At 36.5% G+C, this 23,722-nt stretch overlaps 1 protein-coding gene across 15 annotated transcripts in view; it reads left to right on the top strand.

Annotated features, from left to right (window-relative positions):
• Nucleotides 1-21,840, top strand: part of LOC106674408 (disks large 1 tumor suppressor protein) — a 565,060-nt gene extending 543,220 nt beyond the window's left edge. For 12 of the 15 annotated variants that reach the window (XM_024225925.1, XM_024225931.1, XM_024225933.1 and 9 more), the window contains 11 exons: nucleotides 9,082-9,295; nucleotides 9,352-9,506; nucleotides 10,839-11,103; nucleotides 13,639-13,741; nucleotides 15,319-15,363; nucleotides 15,669-15,710; nucleotides 20,766-20,915; nucleotides 21,106-21,278; nucleotides 21,340-21,449; nucleotides 21,525-21,616; nucleotides 21,692-21,840. In XM_024225925.1, the coding sequence (XP_024081693.1) occupies nucleotides 9,082-9,295; nucleotides 9,352-9,506; nucleotides 10,839-11,103; nucleotides 13,639-13,741; nucleotides 15,319-15,363; nucleotides 15,669-15,710; nucleotides 20,766-20,915; nucleotides 21,106-21,278; nucleotides 21,340-21,449; nucleotides 21,525-21,616; nucleotides 21,692-21,798 (1,456 nt within the window). In that variant the 3' untranslated portion in view covers nucleotides 21,799-21,840. The remainder of the gene's footprint in view (nucleotides 1-9,081; nucleotides 9,296-9,351; nucleotides 9,507-10,838; nucleotides 11,104-13,638; nucleotides 13,742-15,318; nucleotides 15,364-15,668; nucleotides 15,711-20,765; nucleotides 20,916-21,105; nucleotides 21,279-21,339; nucleotides 21,450-21,524; nucleotides 21,617-21,691) is intronic. The other 3 variants (XM_024225926.1, XM_014407097.2, XM_024225929.1) reach the window with 3 other exon arrangements.
• Nucleotides 21,841-23,722: the final 1,882 nt, after the last annotated feature.

Below are 23,722 nucleotides of genomic sequence, written 5' to 3'. Positions count from 1 at the left end.
ACACATCCTTATCCTTCCAAACAATAGCATCAGACATATGTCAAAGATCTCTACACATCGTTTACCTAAACGTTCCATACCAATATTTTTATTTTAATGATACCTCTTTAAACTTAAGCGACACCTACCCACTCCTTACCACCATATCCTGGAATCCTATTTAACTGAGCCCTCTGCTTTAGAGTGAAGTGAACCGACGAATGTTCAGATATTAGAACGATACAACCCAGTATCCCACAAGGGAGTATTTTTGGTCCTTTCCTGTGTACAATTGAAGAACATCAAACAAAAACATCAACGTTTAGTTAACATCAACCGAGAACATCTTGATTTCATCAAAGGGTGGTACAAAAATGGATTTTTGCCCTTTCTGTACATCAGCAAACGACATCCACTCAAATCACTATTTAGGACTTGTCACTATACAGCCGATTGTTTGGAATCCCCACAGGGTCAAATAGGAAAATTAGGACCGAAATCTGTTTTGTCCGTCAAAACTCAACCATCTCTATTCATATTAAAAAGTAGAGGTGAGAGAGCACAACCATGACCAATACCCTCGTAATATATGGCCACCTACCCAGATATCACCAACACAAGCCCAATTCTTTAATAGTACTAATGGGTTTTTGATATTTCATTGAATAAATCTTTTTCATAATCAATGAAGCGAACAAAAATATCGACATTAGGTATCGCTGAACTAATATTGGAAGACTAAATAATGCCTCCCCAGTTCCAAATCTCTCAATTGGGTATCTCTAACGCTCTCTTCACGCATATTAGGCTACTATTTGAATATTAATAGAAATGATGAATGATGGTGTGAGTGAGGTGTTCAATCCTTCTTAAAAATACAGTTCCTACTCACAGTAAGTAGTTTTGCAACGTCCGAATTTCGAGCCCTTAGCTCATCATCAGGTAGAAGGAGTTCTACAACCACGTCTCTCGACATGAATTGCAAAAGTGAACCCGCCAATATCGAAGGAGTAGGAACTATCTTTTTGAAAAGGTTTGAATATTATTACTCTCTAAATAACACACTTGCGTGACATAAATTCTTACGCGTTAACACACATAAAACGATTAGGGCAGGTCGCGTGAATACCATAAACAATTGAACAGAACGTAAAATCCGTTTGCGCTTTAATTGGCTTATAAACCCATGTGGATTTGCGTGATAAAAAACGCTTTGCTGTAGTATTTAATCAGCATCCACGAGCTATTTTTTTTATCATGACCTTTGACTCAATCCCGTATATGGAAGCGGTGAAAGAGAGAACGGCCGACTGGGAGAACGGAAACATTCCGGACGGAACAACGACGACGCCGGTTTTATTTGACATAAGAATTGGACCTCGGAAAGAAACCATTTGTCAAAACTGCCACTTTTGTGAAAGCTGTCCGTAAACTTGAACCGAGCTATTTTTGGCGTCCATTTCAGTCAATTATAGCGAATGTCTTGTAACTGGGAGTGTTAAATTTTATTTGTGGTTATACGACCTTCTTTCTTGTATTTTTCTTATTTTTATTTCGAGCAACGCGTAGGTGCTGACAAGCGTCCATTTTCAAGTTCTAAACGTTTTCTTGATTATTAATTTTCATTTTCAATTTCTCTTTCATTTGAACATCTGCTAGAAACCTCGTTTAATTTTTTGTCGACTTTCTTCTCGAAGTAGGCTACAAAGAAATTTTTTGCTTTGTCGTAACCCTGGCTGGGTGAAAATCCCCATGGATCCGATCATCACGGTCGAGGATTTTATTATTTAAAAAAAAGCTTTGACTAGGGTGATGATCTCTAACTAATATAAGGAGTACACAGAACAATGAAAAATTCAATTCAGTTTGTTAATTTCACGGTTCTCGAAGCTAATTCCTGCTCAGCCAAGAGTTACGGTGAGATTTATTATATCAAAAATACTCTACTACAAGTAAGCAGTATACTATTTCAATGAAACATTTTTTTTTGGTACTAGGTTGAAAAATATTAGACATTTGTCCGAGCTTATGGGCTCTAGGAGCCGGGAAAAATAAATTTTTAAGCAATTGGCATAAACTTTGTGACATATAGCTTTCTGCGTATGTTTTACGTGTTTTTCAAGGTTATTAGACCAGTTGATTTTATTTAATGAATTTATTTATTTACTTTTTTTAAGAAGATTAGATCCATATGACAAAACGAAAGATGCTTCCAGTAAAGTCTTAAAAGAAATTTGTTTAAAAAAAAAAATGCCGGCAGACTCAAGAATCACCCACCCCGGATGTTGGCAGACCTGGCTGGGGGGTTGCTGTCAACAGCCAGGTCAATTCAGCACCCAGCATGCAGTTCTAAACCCATTCATAATCACTTTCATTCTTAAATAAGTTCACTCCTATTTACATACCATTCGTTCAATTAGGGTGATGGAGTACTCGATATCCGCCATCGACCCTCTCACATCACATTCACGCTAATAAATACATTCACTCTCAACACAACCTTTAGATATATTTTATATCTGACCTGATTGAGGGTCGATTGGGTAATCGCTATCCCGCCATCGACCTCCTCACACCAATATTCACTCTAACAAATACATTCACTCTCGACACAAGCTAGGCATTCACAACTATTTTTACTATGTACAATACAACAACTCCGTTTCCTTCAAGAATCGGAACAGGGGATCCAACTACTCGCTGTCGTGCTCAGGCACAATTTTTAAATCGGGTGGCATTCCTGCTCGCTCTCTATATGGAAGCACGGAACTGCATCGTTCAATTAGGTGGGGCACATGGAGCAACCTTTTTCTGCATTTCGGACCCATACGCGGCCTTTGGCCCAAAAGTAAGTGTCCGTGTCTCAACTATAGGAAAGAGGAGGGTTTAAAAAAATAATAAAAATATTTTAAAAAATATGCACCGGATTGATAGGATTACTGAAAGAAGAAATCTGTGCTAGGGAGAATTGGAGACCTCAAAACACGTTTTATGTTTTTGTGAGGGCCTATTATGTAGGTGCCGATTTTTGCGGGAGAGGAAAACCCAGAATCAAGATCCTACACTAAGGAGCCGCTGGGTAGGGAATGTAGGTTGACTGACAACCTGAAGTTGGCCAGTAAGGTTTAAAAACTAGAGGTGTACAATAGATTCATTCAACCCAGGTTCAGGTGCGGAAGGTCTTGTAGCCACTTCATTTATCCTATCCTTAGGTAAGCCCGCTATTATTGGATGTTGGAGGTTGCTTGGAAAGTAACTTTGACAATGATGGTTTTGGTATGTATAAGTCACTAGTAAAAATGGTACATAGGGTGAGACCAAGAATGTAGGGCGCTGGTTGTATCGGTCCGATATCTGAAAAGTAAATATTCGTTGCCTCACCTCTCTGTGAAGCAGCAGTCAGTTAAATAGGATTCCAGGATTTGGAAATAGGGAGTGATTAGGAATCTTTTAAGTTTATAGGGATTTTATTAAAAGAAAAATATTCGTTCGTATGTACGCAAGTAATGTTTTAAGTCTTTTCACTAGGGAATTCTTAGAAGGTTTTTGAGCCAAATATTTTTATTTAGTCTGTCGCTGCTTTAATTAATGGACTCTATACTTAAGTATACATTTACAAAAAAGTTTTATACGGTGATAAATTTTCTAATCAATTAGGTTTATATTGTTTCATAAAAGATCTTTTAATTTTTGGAACTCTTTCAACCTAAAGAGCCAGCGAATGCCCCCATTCTTTTTCCGTAATGGTTGCCTCATTAACTTACGAAAGTTATTTCTGAAACTTCGAATATTGTTCCGGCACAGAAGAAAGCTCCTATTTACTTGTTCTTGTTTAGCCTGCAGTGATTTTTCGAAGGACGTTAAAATAATAGTATAGTCTCAAATTCGGCCTTAATATAACTTATGATATTAAAGGAAATTTTAAACACATTATCGTTGGTTTCTTTTACAATGGAGATTGCCAGACAGAAATATGACAAGTTTTCTTTTTATTTCAATACTATTGGGCTGACCACGTGACTTTTTAAAGTCTTGGGTGTCGTCGCTGACGAGGGGTCATAAAAACCACCTTTTTTTAATTATGCTCATATTAAAATTCGCAAGGGCTTTGCATTTGAACCCAGGGTCGCTAGCGTGGTGATTTTTTCAATAATATAAAACTTTTATTTATTTTCTAATGACTAATATAACATTAATAACTTGTTTTTACCTTTATAGTATGTTAACAATTCTTTTGCACTCTTTGGATTAAAAATAAAGAAAAATTGTTTGCTTTCATCGTTTCCAGTCAACTTCGAGTGAGTTAATTGGTTTTTAAATTGTTTTCTTTGGTAAATCAATAAAGTTGAGTAAAAAATGTATTATTAATTTTTGATCTTAAAAGCATGGCTTTTTTTAAAGTAGAGAAGATCTGGTCCCGGCAAATGCTTTGGCCAACGACATAGCGCCCATTACATAGCCCAAGTCCTCTGTCCCACGCTCTTCCATCCAAGATGGTCTACAGGGTTTAGTATCACCGGACGTCTCGATCGAAGATAAGGTAGTGGTCGACCGCGATTTATTGTTGTTTTATTGTTCTTACGGAACTGTCATTTAACGGCTTCGTCGGTAGGTAGTCAACTCTAAACGGTTTGTATTTTAAGAGAGAGCTTTAAAACAATCATCAGGTTCTCTACTACTTAAGAGGGATCGAGTAGAAAGGCGACAATTCGCAATTAAGTATCTCGTTTGGTCAGTGAACTATGGGGGTGCTGTTCTCTTCACAGACGATTTGTATCGAATCAGATGACTCGGACCGTGTTTGGAGAAGAGAGTCAGTGACCTTTCAAAGACAGTCTGTTATGGAATGGGGTGGAATCAACGTCCATGCTCGTACCGAACTGATTATTACACTGAATGGATCTTTGATTGCACTAAGGTACAGTACAGTACATTCCCGTATACTCGGTCGTCCTAAAAAGGACAATGAGGATCTTTAACGTCCGCACCTAGCCCATACGACAGAATGGTGTTACTGCCGCAGCATTGGTGTAGAGGCAGCTCAGCCCCGAAGGGCCAAGACAACCTCGCTCCCCGCTTGCCCATTCCGAGTGGTCGGGTCTGCATTGAGCATCAAACCGTATGCCGCGCGCAAAGGGCTACCTAAGCCGAAATACATCAGCCCGGTCTCCCGTGCACTCCGTAGATAGAGAAGGCGACTCTATCTCCCAGAGTGTTGGGGCTTCTTTAGCGTAGAAACTACCGGATCCGCTCCGGCCGCGGTTTTGTTTAAAGTGGAATTGCTAACCACCCCCTAGAGGAGACCGCCTACGGTAAAAGCCTCCAATCGAGCTCAGCCTACAACTACGTGCAAAGCATACTCGAGTAGGAGCAACCGATTCACTACCCGTTCCCATCCGCCACTACTCACGCATTCGAGGGACTGTCCAGCATAATCATACGTCCTCAGCGCTTATACACTGCCGTCCGATCCGCCGTATCCCGTGAGGCCGGGTGTATAACGATGGTCATGCGCAAGTTTCGTGCGAAGGTCACAGATAGAAGACAGCCTCTTCTCTAAGTTCCAGCCAGGGGCGTCACGAACCACTACGAGTCCATTCCCAGTGTAACAGGGCTGAATTTTGGAACATTTCTGTTACCCCGTAGTACAGATGGTTATACATCCTTCCCTGTCTATGCAGACAGGATCTTGTACCCTAACCCTCGTGTGCCTCTGATAATGCACCCGCCGCCCATGCCGACTCGAGGACTACACGAGTACAGCTTGTGCTTTAGAGAGGTTGCCACGCCCTCTGGGCTACACCGTTATTTTGCGCCCGGAAACCCCCCTTGTAACCAAGGGTTGGGAGGGGGTCACAGGATAGAATGAAGGAACCTGGATTGAGAAAGGGACGTGGACGAGGACACGAGTGGGCAGTTTCGGGGTCTCGAGCCTCAACCACACTATACCGCCCGTTGTCGCTATAGTTCCACATTGAGTGGGCCACAACTCCCTGGTTGGGTGGCATTAAGGTACATCGAAGAAGTTTTTCTAGAAGATTGTGATCACATTCGCTCCATATATAGGGGACAACTTCGTGTTAATGCATAATACTCGACCGCATGTAGTACGAGTTGTCACCACTTGGACGAAGTAGAGATTTTCACAATGAATTGGCCAGTTTTCCTGCCATGACCCTTATACAAAATGGGACATGATAAAGAGACGGGTTAGATATTCTTCTCCGCCTCCAACAAAACGTTCAAACCGCTCTTATTGAACTATGATATTCTGTTTCACAAGACGAAATCAGATCGCTTAATTGCTCGATGCTCAGAAGATTTAAGCCCCTCCGCGAGGCCTGAGGAGGTGATAGTGATGGTATTGAGGATACTAGGAAGCGGGGTTTGTTCCCAGACACTGCAGCCTTCTGGCTTATTGTACCTTCCTAGTTCCCTAATTCAGTGCAATAGACTCAATCTTTCTTCTTATAAGTATCAGGTCATTGACTGTCGCTACTAAATTCCATTCCCTAGGATTTTTCTGTATGTTAGGTTAAGTCTCCATTGAGCAGTTGCTTCGCATTCGAAGATGATGTGGGTGGCTGTTTCCTCCTCTTCATTGCATAATCTGCAGATGGGATTATCATTGTACATGCCCATGTTGGGTGGATGTTTTCTCAGATGACAGTGACCGGTTAATAGTCCATTCACTCCTCTTGAGTCCAGCCCTCTCCAATTGTTGCATTGATTTGCCAGTCTTCGTGAGGGTTGTTTTATCCTATGTTTACTGTGTCTAGCGCCCATAGAGTTTATCCACTTCTCCTTTTGTTTTATTTGGATCCATTCTGCGATGGAGGATTCTATATGTGTTTTTGTTATCCCAAGTATTTTCGGGGCCTATATATGGTCTTGAGATCCTCCTCTGGCCAGTTTGTCTGCTTTTTCGCTTCCCAAAATTCCTTTGTGCCCTGTCACCCAAGATATCATCAGGTTGTTGTGTTTCCCTAGGTGGATTTTTTTGATGCATTCACTGCCTAATTTTGGTGTGATTTTTTTACATGCTAATAATGCTTTAATTGCTTCTTGGCTATCAGATCTTATGAGAATTTTTTTGCCAGAGGAGGTAATATGCGTTTTTATGAGCAAACCTACGTTATAAATTGTTAGTTAAATTGTTAGTCTATTCCTAAGTGATTCCGGTGATTTGTAAGTTTTCTTCGATCGAGGATAGGCAACGCATGATGTTCCAATATTTCATCCACTTAGCGAGCGGCCGTCAAAGACCCTCCACGAACAACCAACTCTGTGCGACTCCATCGAAATTCCCTCTCACACCATCACTGAGCTACGTTGGAAAGTTGGCTCTGGGAAAATTACAAGCTTCATACCTTACATTTCGCCTTCTCCACACTCTTTCATACCCATCTGGAGATCGTAGAGCAATTCTACACTCATCTGTAAAAAGTACAGCAGACCGATTGTCCAAAAACCAATGACTGCTCTCGAGCAAATGGGAGCCGTGCAACTCTGTGATCTGGTCAATTTTGGTCCTCTTCAAAAATTGAAATTAAGTAAACAAAGATAAAAACTAAACAGTTTATTGCTTCAGAATTCATCAGTGTTCAGAGTTGAGAATAAACTGAATAAACATTTTAAATTCCGTAAAAATTAAACATTGAAAAATCCTTTATCCTTATAAACTCAGTCTTCAGTCTCATTTAGTTTAGTTTTCATCTTTTTCTTAATTTCAATTTTTGAACTTAAAAATGCCACTTGGTGCAGAGGTTGTTGCGCGTGGTGTGGCACTTATTGATGATGGACGTTCCATCAGGTTATACGGCTATTGCCAGTTCCCTACGAAACACTACGAGACGAAAGTTAAAGAAGGAGAAGAAAGAAGAAGATTAAATCTGTATGGACCGTAGGCTTTTCTCCCCGTAAGAGGACCAGAATTGTCCAAATCACAGAGTTGCACGCATTGTTTTCGATTAAGGATTAAGTGTGTGTCTCTCTCTATTTCCAATTTAAAATATAGCATAAACAAATATTTATTGATAAAAACAATGAGAAAGATTAAGGGCAGAATTTTCTTTTATGGAGAAAATAAATAAAAAAATCAGTTGGGTGGGATTTTTTGGCTGTCAGTGTATTTGCACTTTTTCAGTTTTGGTGTCCCTTATACTTAAAAATGTAAGGCTGGTGCATTGTAAATCCAACCCACTGACACCCTGTAGCTTTTGCTGTCTATTTAACCGTCCTCAATTTAAAATATAAAAAATAAGTAATCTTTATGTAAGATATTGGTTGAGATAAAAAAGTCAGTGTCACGAGCAGGATTCGAACCCACGACCTTCGGCTAAATATGCCGCTCCTGTACCACTTGAGCTATCGTGACTTCGATTCACTCGGACACCAACTTCCCACCTTTCTAATTTTCCCTCCTTTTTGCCATTTTTCAAATGTCGTGTAATCTGTTCGATTCTCGGCGATAAATGAAATGGCCACGGAGAACTTTTTAGTGAAGATTTACTTCATTTTATTTTTTAAATTCATTAGATTTCGTGGTCCGATTGTCCATTGGATCGAAGTCACGATAGCTCAAGTGGTAGAGGAGCGGCGTATTTAACGGAAGGTCGTGGGTTCGAATCCCGCTCGTGACACTGACTTTTTTATCTCAACCAATACCTTACATAAAGATTAATTAATTGAAAGAAGTTATTTGATCAATCGGACCACGAAATCTAATGAATTTAAACAAATAAGAGAGTAGGTTTTTGTAGGGTGTTATTTTTTCCACCGCTGAACGTGTAAGAAAATTGGAAAACGTTGTGACATAAATGTTCCAATATTGTTTTCCAACCCATTTTGTTCGAGGGTTGAATTGAGTTGCCTTCTGTTCTAATCACGCCGATGCAGAAGGGTGCCTCCGGGCGGGTCTTTTGTCCTTCGAACATTTGAATCCGGTGAGTCTGAACGGCACCTACGCGTAGCGAACATGATCACGAAATTCAACTTCATTTTCAACTACTCCAGTCCAAGGAGACGGCAGAGGGTTTTGAAGTTTTTGTCTCAACGGTCGCCCGTTTTTGTCTCAGTCGTTAAGTTGTTCTTTTGTTTCAGGGAGCCTCGGACGATAGTGTTGAACAAGGGCAATTCAGGACTGGGTTTCAACATCGTCGGCGGTGAGGACGGCGAGGGCATCTTCGTCTCGTACATCCTGGCCGGCGGTCCTGCGGATCTGGCCGGGGACCTCAAACGCGGTGACCAAATCCTCAGCGTCAACGGCGTCAACCTGAGAAACGCGACGCACGAAGAAGCCGCACAAGCCCTCAAGGTAAACGAAATTCGCGAGAAAAAAAAAAACACGTTATGAAACGGCGTATTTTTCAGGGTGCGGGTCAGACAGTCACGATCGTCGCCCAGTACAAACCAGAGGACTACAACAGGTTTGAAGCAAAAATCCATGATCTCAAACAGCAGATCTCCCATCAGGGCTCCACCGGAACGCTCCTGAGGACGTCCCAGAAAAGATCTTTATATGTTAGGTAAGGTGCCTCTGTTTATTACCAAAGATTATTTGGAAATCGTGAAATGCGGTCTTGAGTGATATAAGTTTAGAAAAAAGTTTTCTTTTTGTACCAACGTTTCGATCTTTATTTAGATCGTCTTCAGGCCTGGGATTTACAAACATTGTTTACATTATACAAATGATAATACTCAAGAAATTTTAGGTTCAATCAAAGTATTTGTACTCATTCAAAGTGTGTGTTTCCTGTGCAGATGTGTTATGGTTGTTTTTTTGGTTATATGTTTGATTTTGAACGAGAGGGAAAGAAAGTAGGGATAGAAATTATTTGTTCTATGAGGAGTCGGTTTCTTTGAGGTGAAAGGGGCCCGACAATGGGAAAAAAAGGGTAATGGTTTTCATTTGGGCTTAGTTATCTTTTATTACATAATACAATATAAAACAATCATTACATTCCACATATCAAAGAATTTCACATAGTCTAAATCAATAACAATTTATCCTTTCTTTACCTAATAATCCCGTCCATAATCATCCTGAAACGAATGAAAAACCATTACTCTTTTTTCCTATTGTCGGCCCCTTTCACCTCAAAGAAGCCGACTCCTCATAGAAAAAATAATTTCTATCCCTATTCCTTTCCCATTCCTTCAATCAAAATCAAACATATATGTATAAATAAATTTAAAAAATGTCTATCTCACAACACTCCCAACTCGACGCACAACTGTGACACATCTACACAGAAAACACACACTTTGAGTGAGTACAAATAGGTTTTTAGGTTTGATTAAACCTAAAATTTCTATATTGTGTACACGATTGAACAAATTCATTTTCACATCCTACATTTATTTATAATGAAAACAATGTTTGTAAATCCCAGGCCCTGAAGATGATCTAAATAAAGATCGAAATGTTGGCACAATAAAGAAAAAAAAATTATAGGTTTTTCTAAACCTTTATCACACAAGAATGCATCTCACGATCTCAAAATAATCAATAATTAACAGTCAATATGTTTGATATATAAATACATATAAATATACATAAAGATATTTATATATAAATACTATACATTTATTACTAAATTTCCTCATACTTTTACAATCGTACAATCCTACGCTTTCACACTAAAGCATTATAACAAATCACGACATCTACTTCAACAGAATGTGGAAAAACAGACACCAAGGAGATTTTAACTAAGACTAACACAAATTAAAGCTGTATTTACAGAAATAATGAAGATAACATATTGTGGTTTCCGAAGAGGGAAAAACTGTAATGAACTTAACAATTCATATTTGGTTATTAACATCAATTTATGTTCGTTTTATTTGTATTCTAGAGCACTTTTTGATTATGACCCTTCAAGGGATGACGGACTCCCTTCGCGGGGACTCCCCTTTCACTACGGTGACATTCTTCACGTGACGAATGCGTCTGACGATGAATGGTGGCAGGCCCGGAGAGTCCTGACAACGACGGGGGAGGAAGAATCGACTATAGGCATCATCCCGTCGAGGAGAAGGTGGGAGAGAAAGCAAAGGGCCAGGGATAGGACGGTCAAGTTTACTGGCCATATGCCCCTAATGCTCGACAAGGTAGGAGAGGTACTGTTTTCAACATTTTGGAAGATAATTTCTTTCTAATGTCCTTAATACATTTAGTAAAGAATTGAATGATTTTAAAACAAAAATTGACTATTAGTTGATGAAGTTAGGGAGGACATAATTCTTTAGTCAATACTCTTGTTCAATTTTTCTTATTTTCTCTCTCCCTCTGTCCCTTTTCTTCTTCCCTCCCTCTCACCTCTATTTGTCTACTTGTCCCTCAAACTCTCTCTCTCTCTCTTTCCCTCTCACTTTTTCTCTCTCTCTCTCTCTCCTCTGTCTGTCTCTCTGCCCCTTCTCTCTCTCTTCCTCTCTTTCTCTCTCTCCTTCACCTGAAGAGGGGTTATTGGAATTACACCGAAATGCATATTAAGCAGTTACTGTCATGGGCAAAAATTAATGCTGTGCGTATAATAACAGATTATTTTATATGTTGATTTTTCTGTCAAATTAACCCTTTTTAACTTAAAAGTATTCTTATGTTAATTACAAATTAACCTTTTTAACTTTCAAAATTAATTCTTTGTCTAAAGCATTAACAAAACTTAACTTTTTTAGTATAAAATAATTGGACTTTTAGAAGGTCATGTGAATATTAATAACAGTAAAATTAAAATAACATTACAGAAAATTAAATATATAAATAAAGGATTATTCTTTTAATAGTCAAATTAAAGGAAGAATCCTTTATTTTTATATGGTCTTCTAATAAGGGTACGACCAAGTTGGCGTGTCATGGATTTGGGGCAAATTTTTTTGGTGATTCTACACTCCAAAATATTGGACACACATCTGCCACTTCATGTGAATAGGCCCTGGTTTTGCTACAAAAAAAAATAAATAAATAAATAAAATTGGAAATATAAATTTTATGTTCTTTAATATTTTTATTTCACCTTTTGTCTTGTTTAAAATCAACTATGTGAATATCATAGTTATCATTTTTTTAATGGATATTGCATTAAAAATATGGTAAAAGCTATCAAAGTTATTCAACAGCCAAAAAATTTCTAAAAACCAAATATTTTTCAAGTAAACCAAGTCAAATATTTTTCTCATAAAACTAACATGTAATTTCATTTTAGCACATCTAGAGTCCCCTTAATATAAATTTTGTTTGAATTTAAATTTTTTCAATTTTTTGACCCCTAATAAAATTTTTTCAATTTTTGGTAAGCCATTATCAGAATATCTGATTGAATGAAACAGCTATAATTCAATAATTGCCAAAAGGATTTTAATGTCAAACAGACCATTCCAAAAAGAGGAGCGTAACTTTCTAACGGCATACGTACCATTAGAATATACAAAATATTTCTAGAAGAAAATACACAAAATATCAAATTTATTTGCCAGTAATTAACCTCTTTTTTAATGGAAATAATAGACTAATTCTGTTTAAATGATTTTATATTTATAAAATGACAGCTTGACTGAAAAATGGCAAAAAGGAGGGAAAATTCAAAAGGTAGGGTTGAGATGGGAAGGTAGTGTCCGAGCGGATCGAGGTCACGATAGCTCAAGTGGTAGAGCAGCGGCGTATCAAGCTGAAGGTCGTGGGTTCAAATCCCACTCGTGTCATTGACTTTTTTATCTCAACTAAAAACCTTAATTAATTGTAATATCTTACCTAATGTTTCTCAATACCTAATGGACCGATTTTCATGGTTGATAATTCATTTTAAATAAATTGTTAAGTGCATTTTATATTTGTATCAAACATTAAAATCAGACTATTATTTCCATTAAGACAAACTAGGTTAATTTCTGCCATATAATTTTCCTATTTAGTGTATTTTCTTATATAAATATTTTATAAATGCTAATGGTACATACGTTGTTAAAAAGCTATAATCCTCTTGTTTCTGAACGATTTGTTTGATTTAGGGGTCAAAAAATCAATAAAATTAAATTCAAACAAAAATTTATATTAAGGGGTCTCTAAAGATGCTAAAACAAAATTTCATGTTTCACAAGAAAAAAAATTATGCCCTAGTTTACTTGAAAATATTTCGTTTTTAGAATCTTTTTGGTTATTGATAAACTTTGATAGCTTTTACCATATTTTTATTGCAATCTATATAAAAAATGCTGTAAAATGATGTATTCATATAGTGAGATTTAAGAGTAAGTCAAAAGGAGAAATAGAAATATTAAAAACTGGAAAAGTTCAACTCAAAGTTTGGCACAAATCTGTGACTCACTATCCTGGTTATCCATAAGACACCCAAATTTATTTTTTTACATTTTTTATTTTTTAATCGCAAATATTCAGGAATTTTATATTTAATGCTTATATTTGATACCATCTCCTATGTATTAAAAAAATTAAATAAAAGGTTCATTAATTTGAAAATAAAAAAAAGATTAATTTGAAGTTAAAAAGGGCTAATTTGAATTTAAAAAAGGTTAATTTAAAGTTAAAAAGGATAAATTTGAAATTTAAAAGGTTAATTTGATGTAAAAAAAGACTTACAATATATTTCCATTTATTTATACATTCACTACATTCATTTTCCAATATTTTCGTTTCAGCAATCTACACTTGAGAGGAAGAAAAAGAACTTCTCATTTTCAAGAAAATTCCCATTCATGAAGAGCAAAGATGACAAGTCTGAGGACGGCTCTGATCAAGAACGTAAGTTGATTGATTGTTATACTGTAAATTTAGAATTAAAGTTTAAAAAATTTAAAAAAATAACTTCATTCTGTAGATTCATAAACTTTGTCGTATTAATTTATCAATTTTGCCCAAGCTGAAGGTATATGGAAGTTTCAATAGTTCAAAATGGCTTGCTCAGTGTCCGTGGGACTGTATGTTGAGCATGTTCTTCATCGGCATGTCTCCTCGTGAGAATAAATATATTACAAATTAAAAAACAAAAAATACTAATATTTGGGAAGTTTTGAAATAGAGGGAAAAGTAGTATATTTATTGCCGACGACTAGCTTGGCATTAGAATATATTTTAGGGTTATTTTGGCGATGTTATGCTTTAGATTCCTAGAAAAGCAGGTGTATAAAATGCATTTTTGTTTGTTTTTTATATCTTGATTACATAACACAACTTACTTTAAATTGGTGTTTAGAAAGGATTGCTTTGTTTGTTGACATTTAGATGTAAAATAATTACTTTTGCGACAATTTTATTCAACTTTTGCACTTTGAGCTGTAACGTTTGTAACTAAAGAATTTTACTTAACCTCAGTAGCTGAACTACACAGTACATATTTTCAATGCTACAATATTAACTTATGTCAGAAAAATTCTTTCATTTCCATAAAAAAAAAAAAAATACTGCAGTGGAAGTTGATGCAGTTTAAACCTTAAGTTCGGTTTTCAATTTGAGACAGAAATATTGAATTACTGTTATTATTAGAGATAATAAATATTTCTTATATTTTAATAACATATACTATAAGAATAAAAACGCTAATTTTTTAATTTTGTAATTATTTTACATTATAAATAGTATGTTGTTAAAACCTTAAGCTTGAAAACTAAGAAGTCAGACCACAAAAACCTCATTAATTTTCCAACACAAAAAGAATGGGGTATTCGGAATGTTTAAAATTAATAACAAATAATAATAATTCAATCATCCACTGAAAATATAACACTGCATTTTTTTGGGCGCTCATTCCAGGAAAAATTTACTTTTTCGAGGCGAAGCAAACATGCTGGAAGCATGCTCGAAAAGTGGATTATTTCTGGCAGTATACTTTTAAGTCCCATGTCATCACTAACATCATTAAAAAAAGGACCTCCGTACACGCTCAGTTTATCCATCAATTTTGTCTCGTCTGAACAATTAACTCAGAAACTCAGATCAACTGAGAGTTTGTTCAGGTGATTGTTCAGTTTAATAGAAAATTTTGTGATGGGTGTATGGAAAAGTGAGACTATTTCTACATTTATTGCTGAGAAATTCTTCAAATAGATTTTTCCCATTGTTCTTCTCCAGAGGTACAAAAAAATTCCTTCATTTCCGCAAGGAAAACAGAAACAACCGGGAGGGAAAAATTAAGAAATTAAATTGGAAAATATTTCTTGAATTCATCCAATCTTGATTCAGATAAACTGAACGTGTACTCCTTTTAACATTGAATCTAATTTTTGTCTCTCTGCTTGCTACTACTTTTTTGTAACTTGACTTGTAATGTTTGTTTCCCCTGTTTCTGTTTCTTCCTCTCTCTATCTATCTCCCACATGCAGAATCACCGAGCACACCCATCAACGAAGGGGATTCTTCAAGTATGCGTAAGTAGTTGTAAAACAAAATGGAGTTCACTACTCAACTGAAAAATAATAATAATCAAGGTTTGGTATTTTAGCTTAATATTTTACTATTAAAATATGTATGTTAATTAAAGTACATTTTATTGTAGGGTACAATCTTTCATATTATTGTACGTGTATTTGTATATTTAGTCTTTATAAATAAGCTAAATGTATTTTATTAATTAATAACTAGTTCAATTTTTTAAAAGTCTTGTAGTTATAATATTAATTAATATTCGTCTGTTAAATGTTGCGCTTTTTGAAGTTGTTTGTTCTTGTTTTAGCGTTCATGTTATGCTACGCTCAAGAAGATCCAGCGACTGAAGGTATTACCGTAAACAACCTTAGTATAATAGAAATTCTCACTGGTAAGGGCCATTCATTCTGGGTAAAAAAATTGGATGCGACTAATTTAAATCATTAAATAAAAATCTACAAAAAATAAAATAATCAGCATGTTTTTTACTCAAAATTGTTGTGTGCTGGTAGAGTTGTAACTTTTTTAGTTCTGACGCCAGTTTTTGCCCTTCTGAATGAGTGGTTAAGTCTAACAAATTACACAATCATAATTTTTTTTTTTTAAATAGAATTCATTGTTAAAAGTATTACTTGCCCCGTAGATTTGAAACACCCTTGATTTAAAACATAAAAGGGCTGGGTATTGAGAATGAATTCATTCCTCGAAGCAAAAAGTTTGTTATTGAATGTTTTTATATTTTTTGTTTTTATTTTATTTTAAAACAAACATAAATTTTGTTAGGGCTTTTTTCAAAAAATAACAACATCTCAAAATCTTACCAACACCTATTTTTTTAATAAACTGATAGAAATTAATTAAGATTTTATTACAAACTTAATTCTTAATTATATTATTATTATTAAGAATTTTAGAACGTGACCTGGGCTTCATGCCGGCTCTGTGGCTGACTCCATCTTCTGTAGAATGAAAATCGAGACAGAACAAATATGTGTTGAGTTCAATGGGGGGGAAGAAGTGTTATCCATCTGCTGACAGTGTTGGAGGCTGTGTTAGGGCACACCTGGAATTGAAGCCCCGAGTGCAACGTTATCCCATATGTAAAACCTTTTCCAGGGTGAGAAGCATAGCCTGTTGGAATTATTCAACAACATATGGGATGATGTGCCGACTGTTGGCATGAGGCGCTGGTCATTTCCACCATGAGGTGAGCAGGGACACAAATCTGGCCACGAGTTGCAGGCTGATTGCCCTGACAACTTGCTTGAATAAACTCCTGAAGTCGATGATAAATGATCCTTTAACCTGGTGTCTTGAGACAAAGGGTTTTACAGCCAGTATCAGGCTGGGATATCGGCTTTAGAGGCAAATTACACCGGTTCTTTGAGGCTTTCTTGAGAACCGACGATTACCTGTCAGATGCTATCCACGCTATCCAGACTTTGTTCAAGAGTATGGAGTCCCTCAGGGTTCAGTGATAAGAATTATACTTTTCTGAATCGCAGTAAACGGTATTGCTGATGGTGTCCCCTGACCACACACTCCTCACTCAACATCTCAAGCACGTGTTCCAAGCAATCTCCTCAACAGGTTTGTGTGAATTAAAATCACTCAACATAGTCATGCTGCGCAGGTAGAGTCCGTCATCGACCTCATGTTTATGTCACCCCTGTAATAGACATAAATGCTATAACTAGTGACCAAGTCTGGATACGTGTTCTTGGCACATCCGAGATGATACATGGATTTTAAAAAGGTCGATAAGGATAATCTTCAGTTTCTGGTGAAAGAAGACGTAATGGAAGAAGCTGACACCCTCCTGTGTCCTGCAGGGAACTGTGCAGACGTTGAAAACAAGATTACCATTATGACCACTATTCTGGTCAGAGACCTGGAATGGCTAAGTCTTTGTGCAGGCTGGCACTCCAGCCCTGCCTAGTGGACCACCCATCCTAGCGCTTTCATAGCGCAGATCCCGTGAAGGGGAGCAAGACAACCTACCTCTGTAAAGCTCATAAATGGGCTCAGGAACAGTGGAAATAAAAGAGAAGACCTAGCAGTGTCCTCTGGCCTATCAGACAACTACTGTATATCTATTAATGACCTCTGCTTTTTCTTTCGGGGAAAGATCTAACAGATATGGGGAGCGGACAGGGAGACCCCTAGTGAAGTGACCAATGAACTTAATGTTATTTTCCTTTTCTTCACCTTGACAGTGTCAATGCGTTGCTGCCATCTAAGCTTTTGGTAGAACATGTGGCTGAGGAACCTCACCTTCTCTACGTACCTTATTGCAGCCCCCTCGTGAAAATATTTGACTCACTGCTATGTTTTATGGTTGCATGACCTTTTCTTTAACCCAAAAAATTCCCAGAGGCTCGAGCGGTTTCAGAACCAGCCCTTTGGCCAGCCTTTGCTGCTAGTTGGTAGTGCAGCCGCCTAAATTTCAGAGGGAGCAGCTCTCTCACCTTCAGCCATGCAGCGGGGTTCTTTTCAAATCGGGACATCTACTTTTGGGTGTGATCCTTAGACACCAGTGCAGTAGAATATACGAGCGGTTTCAGACAAGGAGGCAACCTCCACGACTATGCATCAATGAAGCCTTAGGGAGGACAGGGATGACTGTGGAATGGTACTCAAGCTGGGCAACCAGTCGTACTTGTCTGGGAAGATCTCACTGTGTTAGCCAAGTCACCTACTCCGCCATACCTTTACAAGCTGTTCTTGGAGCTTAGATCGAGGTATGCTGGTTTTTTGGCACAACTTGGTCGCTCCCACTGCATGTTTACATGGCAGAACTGTATGCAATTTGGCACACATTTGGGGTGATTAGAGATGAAGGTGACTCCGCCCACATAGTGCACTCCCTCAATGCGGTTACTGCAAACTGTGACAAGTTTTCCGTTGACCCTCTCATATTGCTTTTGTTTGGGAGACTTGGAGCCTCTTGGCAAAACAGTGGTTGTTTTGTGGGTACCTAGGCATATAGGTCTGGAGGGTAATGAAAAGGCAGACAAGGTGGCTAAGGCTGGGACGTCCTAACCACCACAATCCAGCCATCTGATGCTAACTCTGCAATAAAAAAACAAGAAGGTATCAGCGTCAATGGGTTGGGTCAAGAGAAGCTCTTATGTATCAAAAGCACTGTCTTGGTGTCCCTTGGAGGATCTGACTTGTACAAAAAGGGTCATCCTCACCCTGTTAAGAATAGACCATGCAAGGTTGATACACAGACATCTACTTTTAGGCCAAAGCCTATGGTCCGTCATACACAAAAAGGTTGCTTGTGTGTCCCACATAACTGAAGGGTGAAATTCCTTGGCCTCATACAGAGAGCACACAACCCAATTTGTGCACTTGTTCTTAAGCATGGCAGCGAGTATTTGTGTCCCCTGTTCTGATTCTTGGTGGAAACAGGTTATTCTGTTGCATACAGTAATAGTAGTTGTTTATTCCCAATGAATGTATTTATTAGTGTGAATGTATGGTGTGAGAGGCTCTATGGCGGAATATCGAGTCCCCATCCACCCTCAATTAGGTTAGTTGTATAATGTGTGTTAAGGGTGATGAAAGAATAACGAGAACTCCATCACCCTAATCGAATTAACGATATGTAAATAGGAGTGAATGTATTTAAGAATGAATGTAAGTACAAATGGGGGGGGGGCTGCGGTAGCCGAGTAGTTAAGGCGTCAGACTCTCGGCTAGTAGATCCTGCTGTCATGGGTTCGATCCCCACCATCGCCTCTGGACTTTTTCTGATGTCTAAGGGGACTGGTGGCCACAATTGAAAGAAATTGACACGGCACTCATCAATGGAAGGGGCGGGATCGGATCTCAGCGACCCTGAATTTGGTCCCAACCCCCTTCAAAAATGAGTTTCTTCGATGGAAGAACACCGGTACAACGGGGGCTCAAGTTAACATTTGTGTTGCGAGCCCTCCCCCAAAATATGGAGCCAAGAATAAAGTACAATAAGCTGTACAGCTCAGCTGCAGTGCTCAGGAGGGAAATCCTGGGGAGTACAAATGGGTTTGAAATTGCTTGTGTTGACAGCACCCCCCCCCCCGCTCATAGCCTAACCTCGATGGCTGGATGGATAAGACTGAGGTCTGACCCCGGACAGCCAACACTCGGAGTGGATGGTTCTTGAGCCTGTTGGCAGTTTACTATAAATAGCAAATGCTGGAATTGTGAGAAGCAAATAGATTAGTTCAGCATGTAGTTATTGTTGTGTTCTATTAATAACAGTTGCCTGTTTTTGCTGTTTTGGTCAATGCGATTCGACTCTCACCACATTCAGTCATTGGTTGATGATGAAATTTGGCAATTTCTGATTAAATATTTGTATATATTCCCTTTAGTCTGTCAGATACTTTTTTGCTTCTCGTCATCTTCAGTGGTAGATTTGTGAGAATTTTTTGTCGTCAGGTGGAATTCCTTCTTGAGGGGCGATGAGCCTGTAGTTGAATTTTTTCCAACCATTTTTGAACTGTCAGACACTTTTCAGATTTTCACTGGCCCACTAAACATGTTCGGTGTTTTGCCATATTCAGTGGTGAGTTTGTGATTTTATTCTTTCATACAGTCACTTTAATGTAAGATTTTTTTTCTTGAAGTCTATGGTTGCTGATGTTATACTTTTCATATTGTCATCTTAAGTAGTTAATTGGTGCGATTTTTCATTATAGTTAGGTCCATTTTAGGTTGTGCCATTTCTTGAAGTCTATAGGTTGATTTTTTTCATAATCTCATAATCAGGTCCGTTTTTTTATATTTTTAAATTTCTTCTTGGGGTTTTTGGGGTGAAGAACCCCAGGCATTTCCGGCCTGCCTCTTTTGATCAGGTCATAAGTAAGGTACAAACCGTTCACTGAAGATGACAAAGGTAATAGTTTTGAAAATGAAACAATTTCAGTTTGTATTAATCCTAAAAAATAAATAAAACTTATTAATGATTCCATTATTATTATTTTATTGTTTTATAATAGCTATTTGAAAGGCTTAATTTATCTAGGCATAGTAGTTTTAAAAAAATCTTTCTTAGGTTTGTTGACTATGATTTTTTTTTTTTTTTATAAAATTGCGCTTGCCTCTTATTCTAGGCTATGCCCATCGCTTGGAGAATATTAAATTTTTCATTGTTAAAAAGCAGGCAGGAAACACCAGTCCCATTAGTCGACATTTCATATTAACACACAGTATTTTTCTTATTTGAATGACTAAAGGTCCTTTAAGCCTTAAAGCAAGGCATCAGGAATAACTCAATTTACAAAGGAGCCAACCATTTTACTGTCACACTAAAAAAATTCCATATTATCAGTACCTCATACATTAAATATTGTAATTAGTTGATATCATTCATATAAACAATCAGCTTAACTTTTTGTTTTTATTTAATCAGGCGCAGAAGAGCAAGTATTATCGTATGAAGCTGTATGCCAGCAGAGGATTGACTATACAAGACCTGTTATCATCCTCGGGCCGTTGAAAGACAGAATCAATGACGACCTAATTTCAGAATTTCCCGAGCAGTTTGGATCTTGCGTGCCTCGTAAGTATCTCAAATTTTTTGTTCGTTTATTATGTTAAAATTTTACAAAGGAAACCACTTTGCCCTAGTGGTTAGGATGTCTGATTTTGCCACATTATCGTAAAGTTGTTTGATCCCTCGTCCGCAACACCCAACGGGTAGTTCAAGACTTCCTGTATCATATTAAAACTTTTTGTCATTTTTTTTTAAGACACAACACGACCAAAACGGGAATACGAAGTTGACGGACGAGATTATCATTTTGTAGCATCTAGAGAGCAAATGGAGAAAGACATTCAGAACCACCTTTTTATCGAAGCTGGACAGTACAACGACAACCTTTATGGAACATCAGTTTCTTCAGTCAAAGAGGTTGCTGAGAAAGTGAGTAGTGTGTAATAAAATTTGACAATTATTTATTTCAAATTTGGAATAATTCTTAAAGGGAAAGCACTGCATCCTTGATGTGAGTGGAAACGCAATCAAAAGACTTCAGGTTGCCCAACTTTACCCAATTGCCATTTTCATTAAGCCTAAATCTGTGGAATCTATCATGTAAGTAGTTTTCAATTATTGATTTACGTTTTTTTTAATTGGTTGAAAGTATAACGTTGTGTAACAAATGAACAGGGAGATGAATAAAAGAACGACTGAAGAACAAGCTAAGAAGACAATGGAGAGGGCATTAAAATTGGAACAAGATTTCGGAGAATATTTTACAGGTTTGATTTTTTCGCAACACTTCTCTTAGACACGTTTCAGTATTTTTTTGTATTATAAACTGTGTTGTTTTTCAGCTGTTGTTCAAGGAGATACGCCTGAGGAAATATATCACAAAGTCAAAGAAGTAATAAGTGAACAGTCTGGACCGACAATCTGGGTCGCATCAAAAGATCCACTTTAAGGAAACTTTTAAACACACAAAAATATATATAATTAAAATATCTGTTGTTATTTGTTGTTTAAACTATAAATATTATACATATATAAATATATACATAAAAAATTAGGTACAATTTTTGGGCCTCTTTTTTTCAAATTGAATTTATTTCCTTGGTGATTATTTTAAAAGAGGAAAAAGAAAATAAATTCAAACAAAAGAAATTAAAAAAAGTATTTTTGTATTTTTCTCTTAATCACCTGAGGTTTTTTAGTTGCAGTCTACATAATTACTATATTATTATTATTTTGTGTTTTTAAAGTATTAGATTTTTATTTATTTTTTATTTCTTATGAAAATTACAATGAAACATAAATATTCACGATTTTTAGAAAGCTTTCACTGTTACTAAATTATTTAATTCAAATTACAAAGATCACAACTCCTCCCACACAATAAAAATCACGCTTGGATTGACAATAGAAATATAAGATAACAAATTCATAACAATTTTCCAAAAGTGCTTATAAACAAATTTCAATATGAGGCAAACAATGTAAATTGTAACTTTTCCATTGGATTTTCTATGTTTGATTATAACTCTTATATTTCAAAGTATGAGCATGAGTGAGAAGAACTTTTTAATGATCTGCTTTAGCGATATTCTGTAAAATAAAAAATAAAAAAATGATGGAGGAGGTAGTGAATGTAAAAAAAAAAAAAAAATAAAAGTAGAAATAACGTAAAAGATCCAAAATTGTCTCTATTTGCAAACAATTACAAATGGAAGGAAAGTCTCACTCGGTATTTTAGTGTTCCCTTTCTGTACTTTATGTAACTTTTATTTTATTTTTATTTTTAAAATCTCAATGGGATAAAAGTACTGTTGAAGTCGGATAAACAAAGAGAAAATGCATGTGTGAATGACAATTGTAAAAAAAAGTTTTAAAAAAGTTCTCAATTCTCAAATATACTAAAATCTTGTGTGATTTTTGTTGTTCTTTATACCATACTCTATCTCTATCACCCCTTCAATTTTTCTTACTGCACTCTCCTACCTTGAACAATTATATTTTGATTTATCTTATAATATTGGCCAACACTTTCAACACATTAAAACTTTACTGTAGCTTTATTTACTTTCTAGAATTTATGCCTGGTGTGTTCATGCGTAGGATAATAAAGAGAACAAATGGTTACAATTACATAATCATGACAATACATATTATCCCCCTCTCCAAAAAAAGTTTTAGCCGTTTTTTTACAATTTTTTTTTTCAAGAAAAACGCAAAAAAGTTGAAAAAAATTTTATTGTATTTTTCGATATAAAAGGCTCGTACGCCAATTCTTTTTTGTTTTTTTTTGTTTTCAAGAAAAACGGAAAATAAATAAAAAATGATTGTCTTTTTCGATGTAAAAGGCCCGTAGGACACGTTTTTTACGGTTTTTTTTTTTAAAAACCCCAAAAAATTGAAAAAAAATTTAATCTATTTTTCGATGTAAAAGGCTCGTAAGACGTTTTTTTTTTTTAAAGAAAAACGGAAAAATCAAACAAAAATTATTGTCTTTTTCGATGTAATAGGCTCGTAGGACACGTTTTTTACGTTTTTTTTTAAAACCCCAAAAAATCGAAAAAAATTTTATTGTCTTTATCGATGTAAAAGGCTCGTAGGACACGTCTTTTTTCAAGAAAAACGGAAAAATCAAACAAAAATTATTGTCTTTTTCAATGTAAAAGGCTCGTAGGACACGTTTTTTAACTTTTTTTTTTTTATCGAAAAAAAATTTATTGTCTTTATTCGATGTAAAAGGCTCGTAGGACACTTTTTCAAGAAAAACGCAAAAAACCAAAAACAAAATCGAAAAAAATTTTATTGTCTTTTTTGATATAAAAGGCTCGTAACTTTTTTTTTTTTTTCAAGAAAAACGGAAAAATCAAACAAAAATT

Source organism: Cimex lectularius, unplaced genomic scaffold, assembly GCF_000648675.2.
Source record: "Cimex lectularius strain Harlan isolate CLEC.00 unplaced genomic scaffold, Clec_2.1 scaffold81, whole genome shotgun sequence".
In the NCBI taxonomy this organism is placed as follows: domain Eukaryota; kingdom Metazoa; phylum Arthropoda; class Insecta; order Hemiptera; family Cimicidae; genus Cimex; species Cimex lectularius.
Note: the sequence above shows the minus strand (reverse complement) of the source record. Positions and strands in the feature narration are given on the sequence as shown.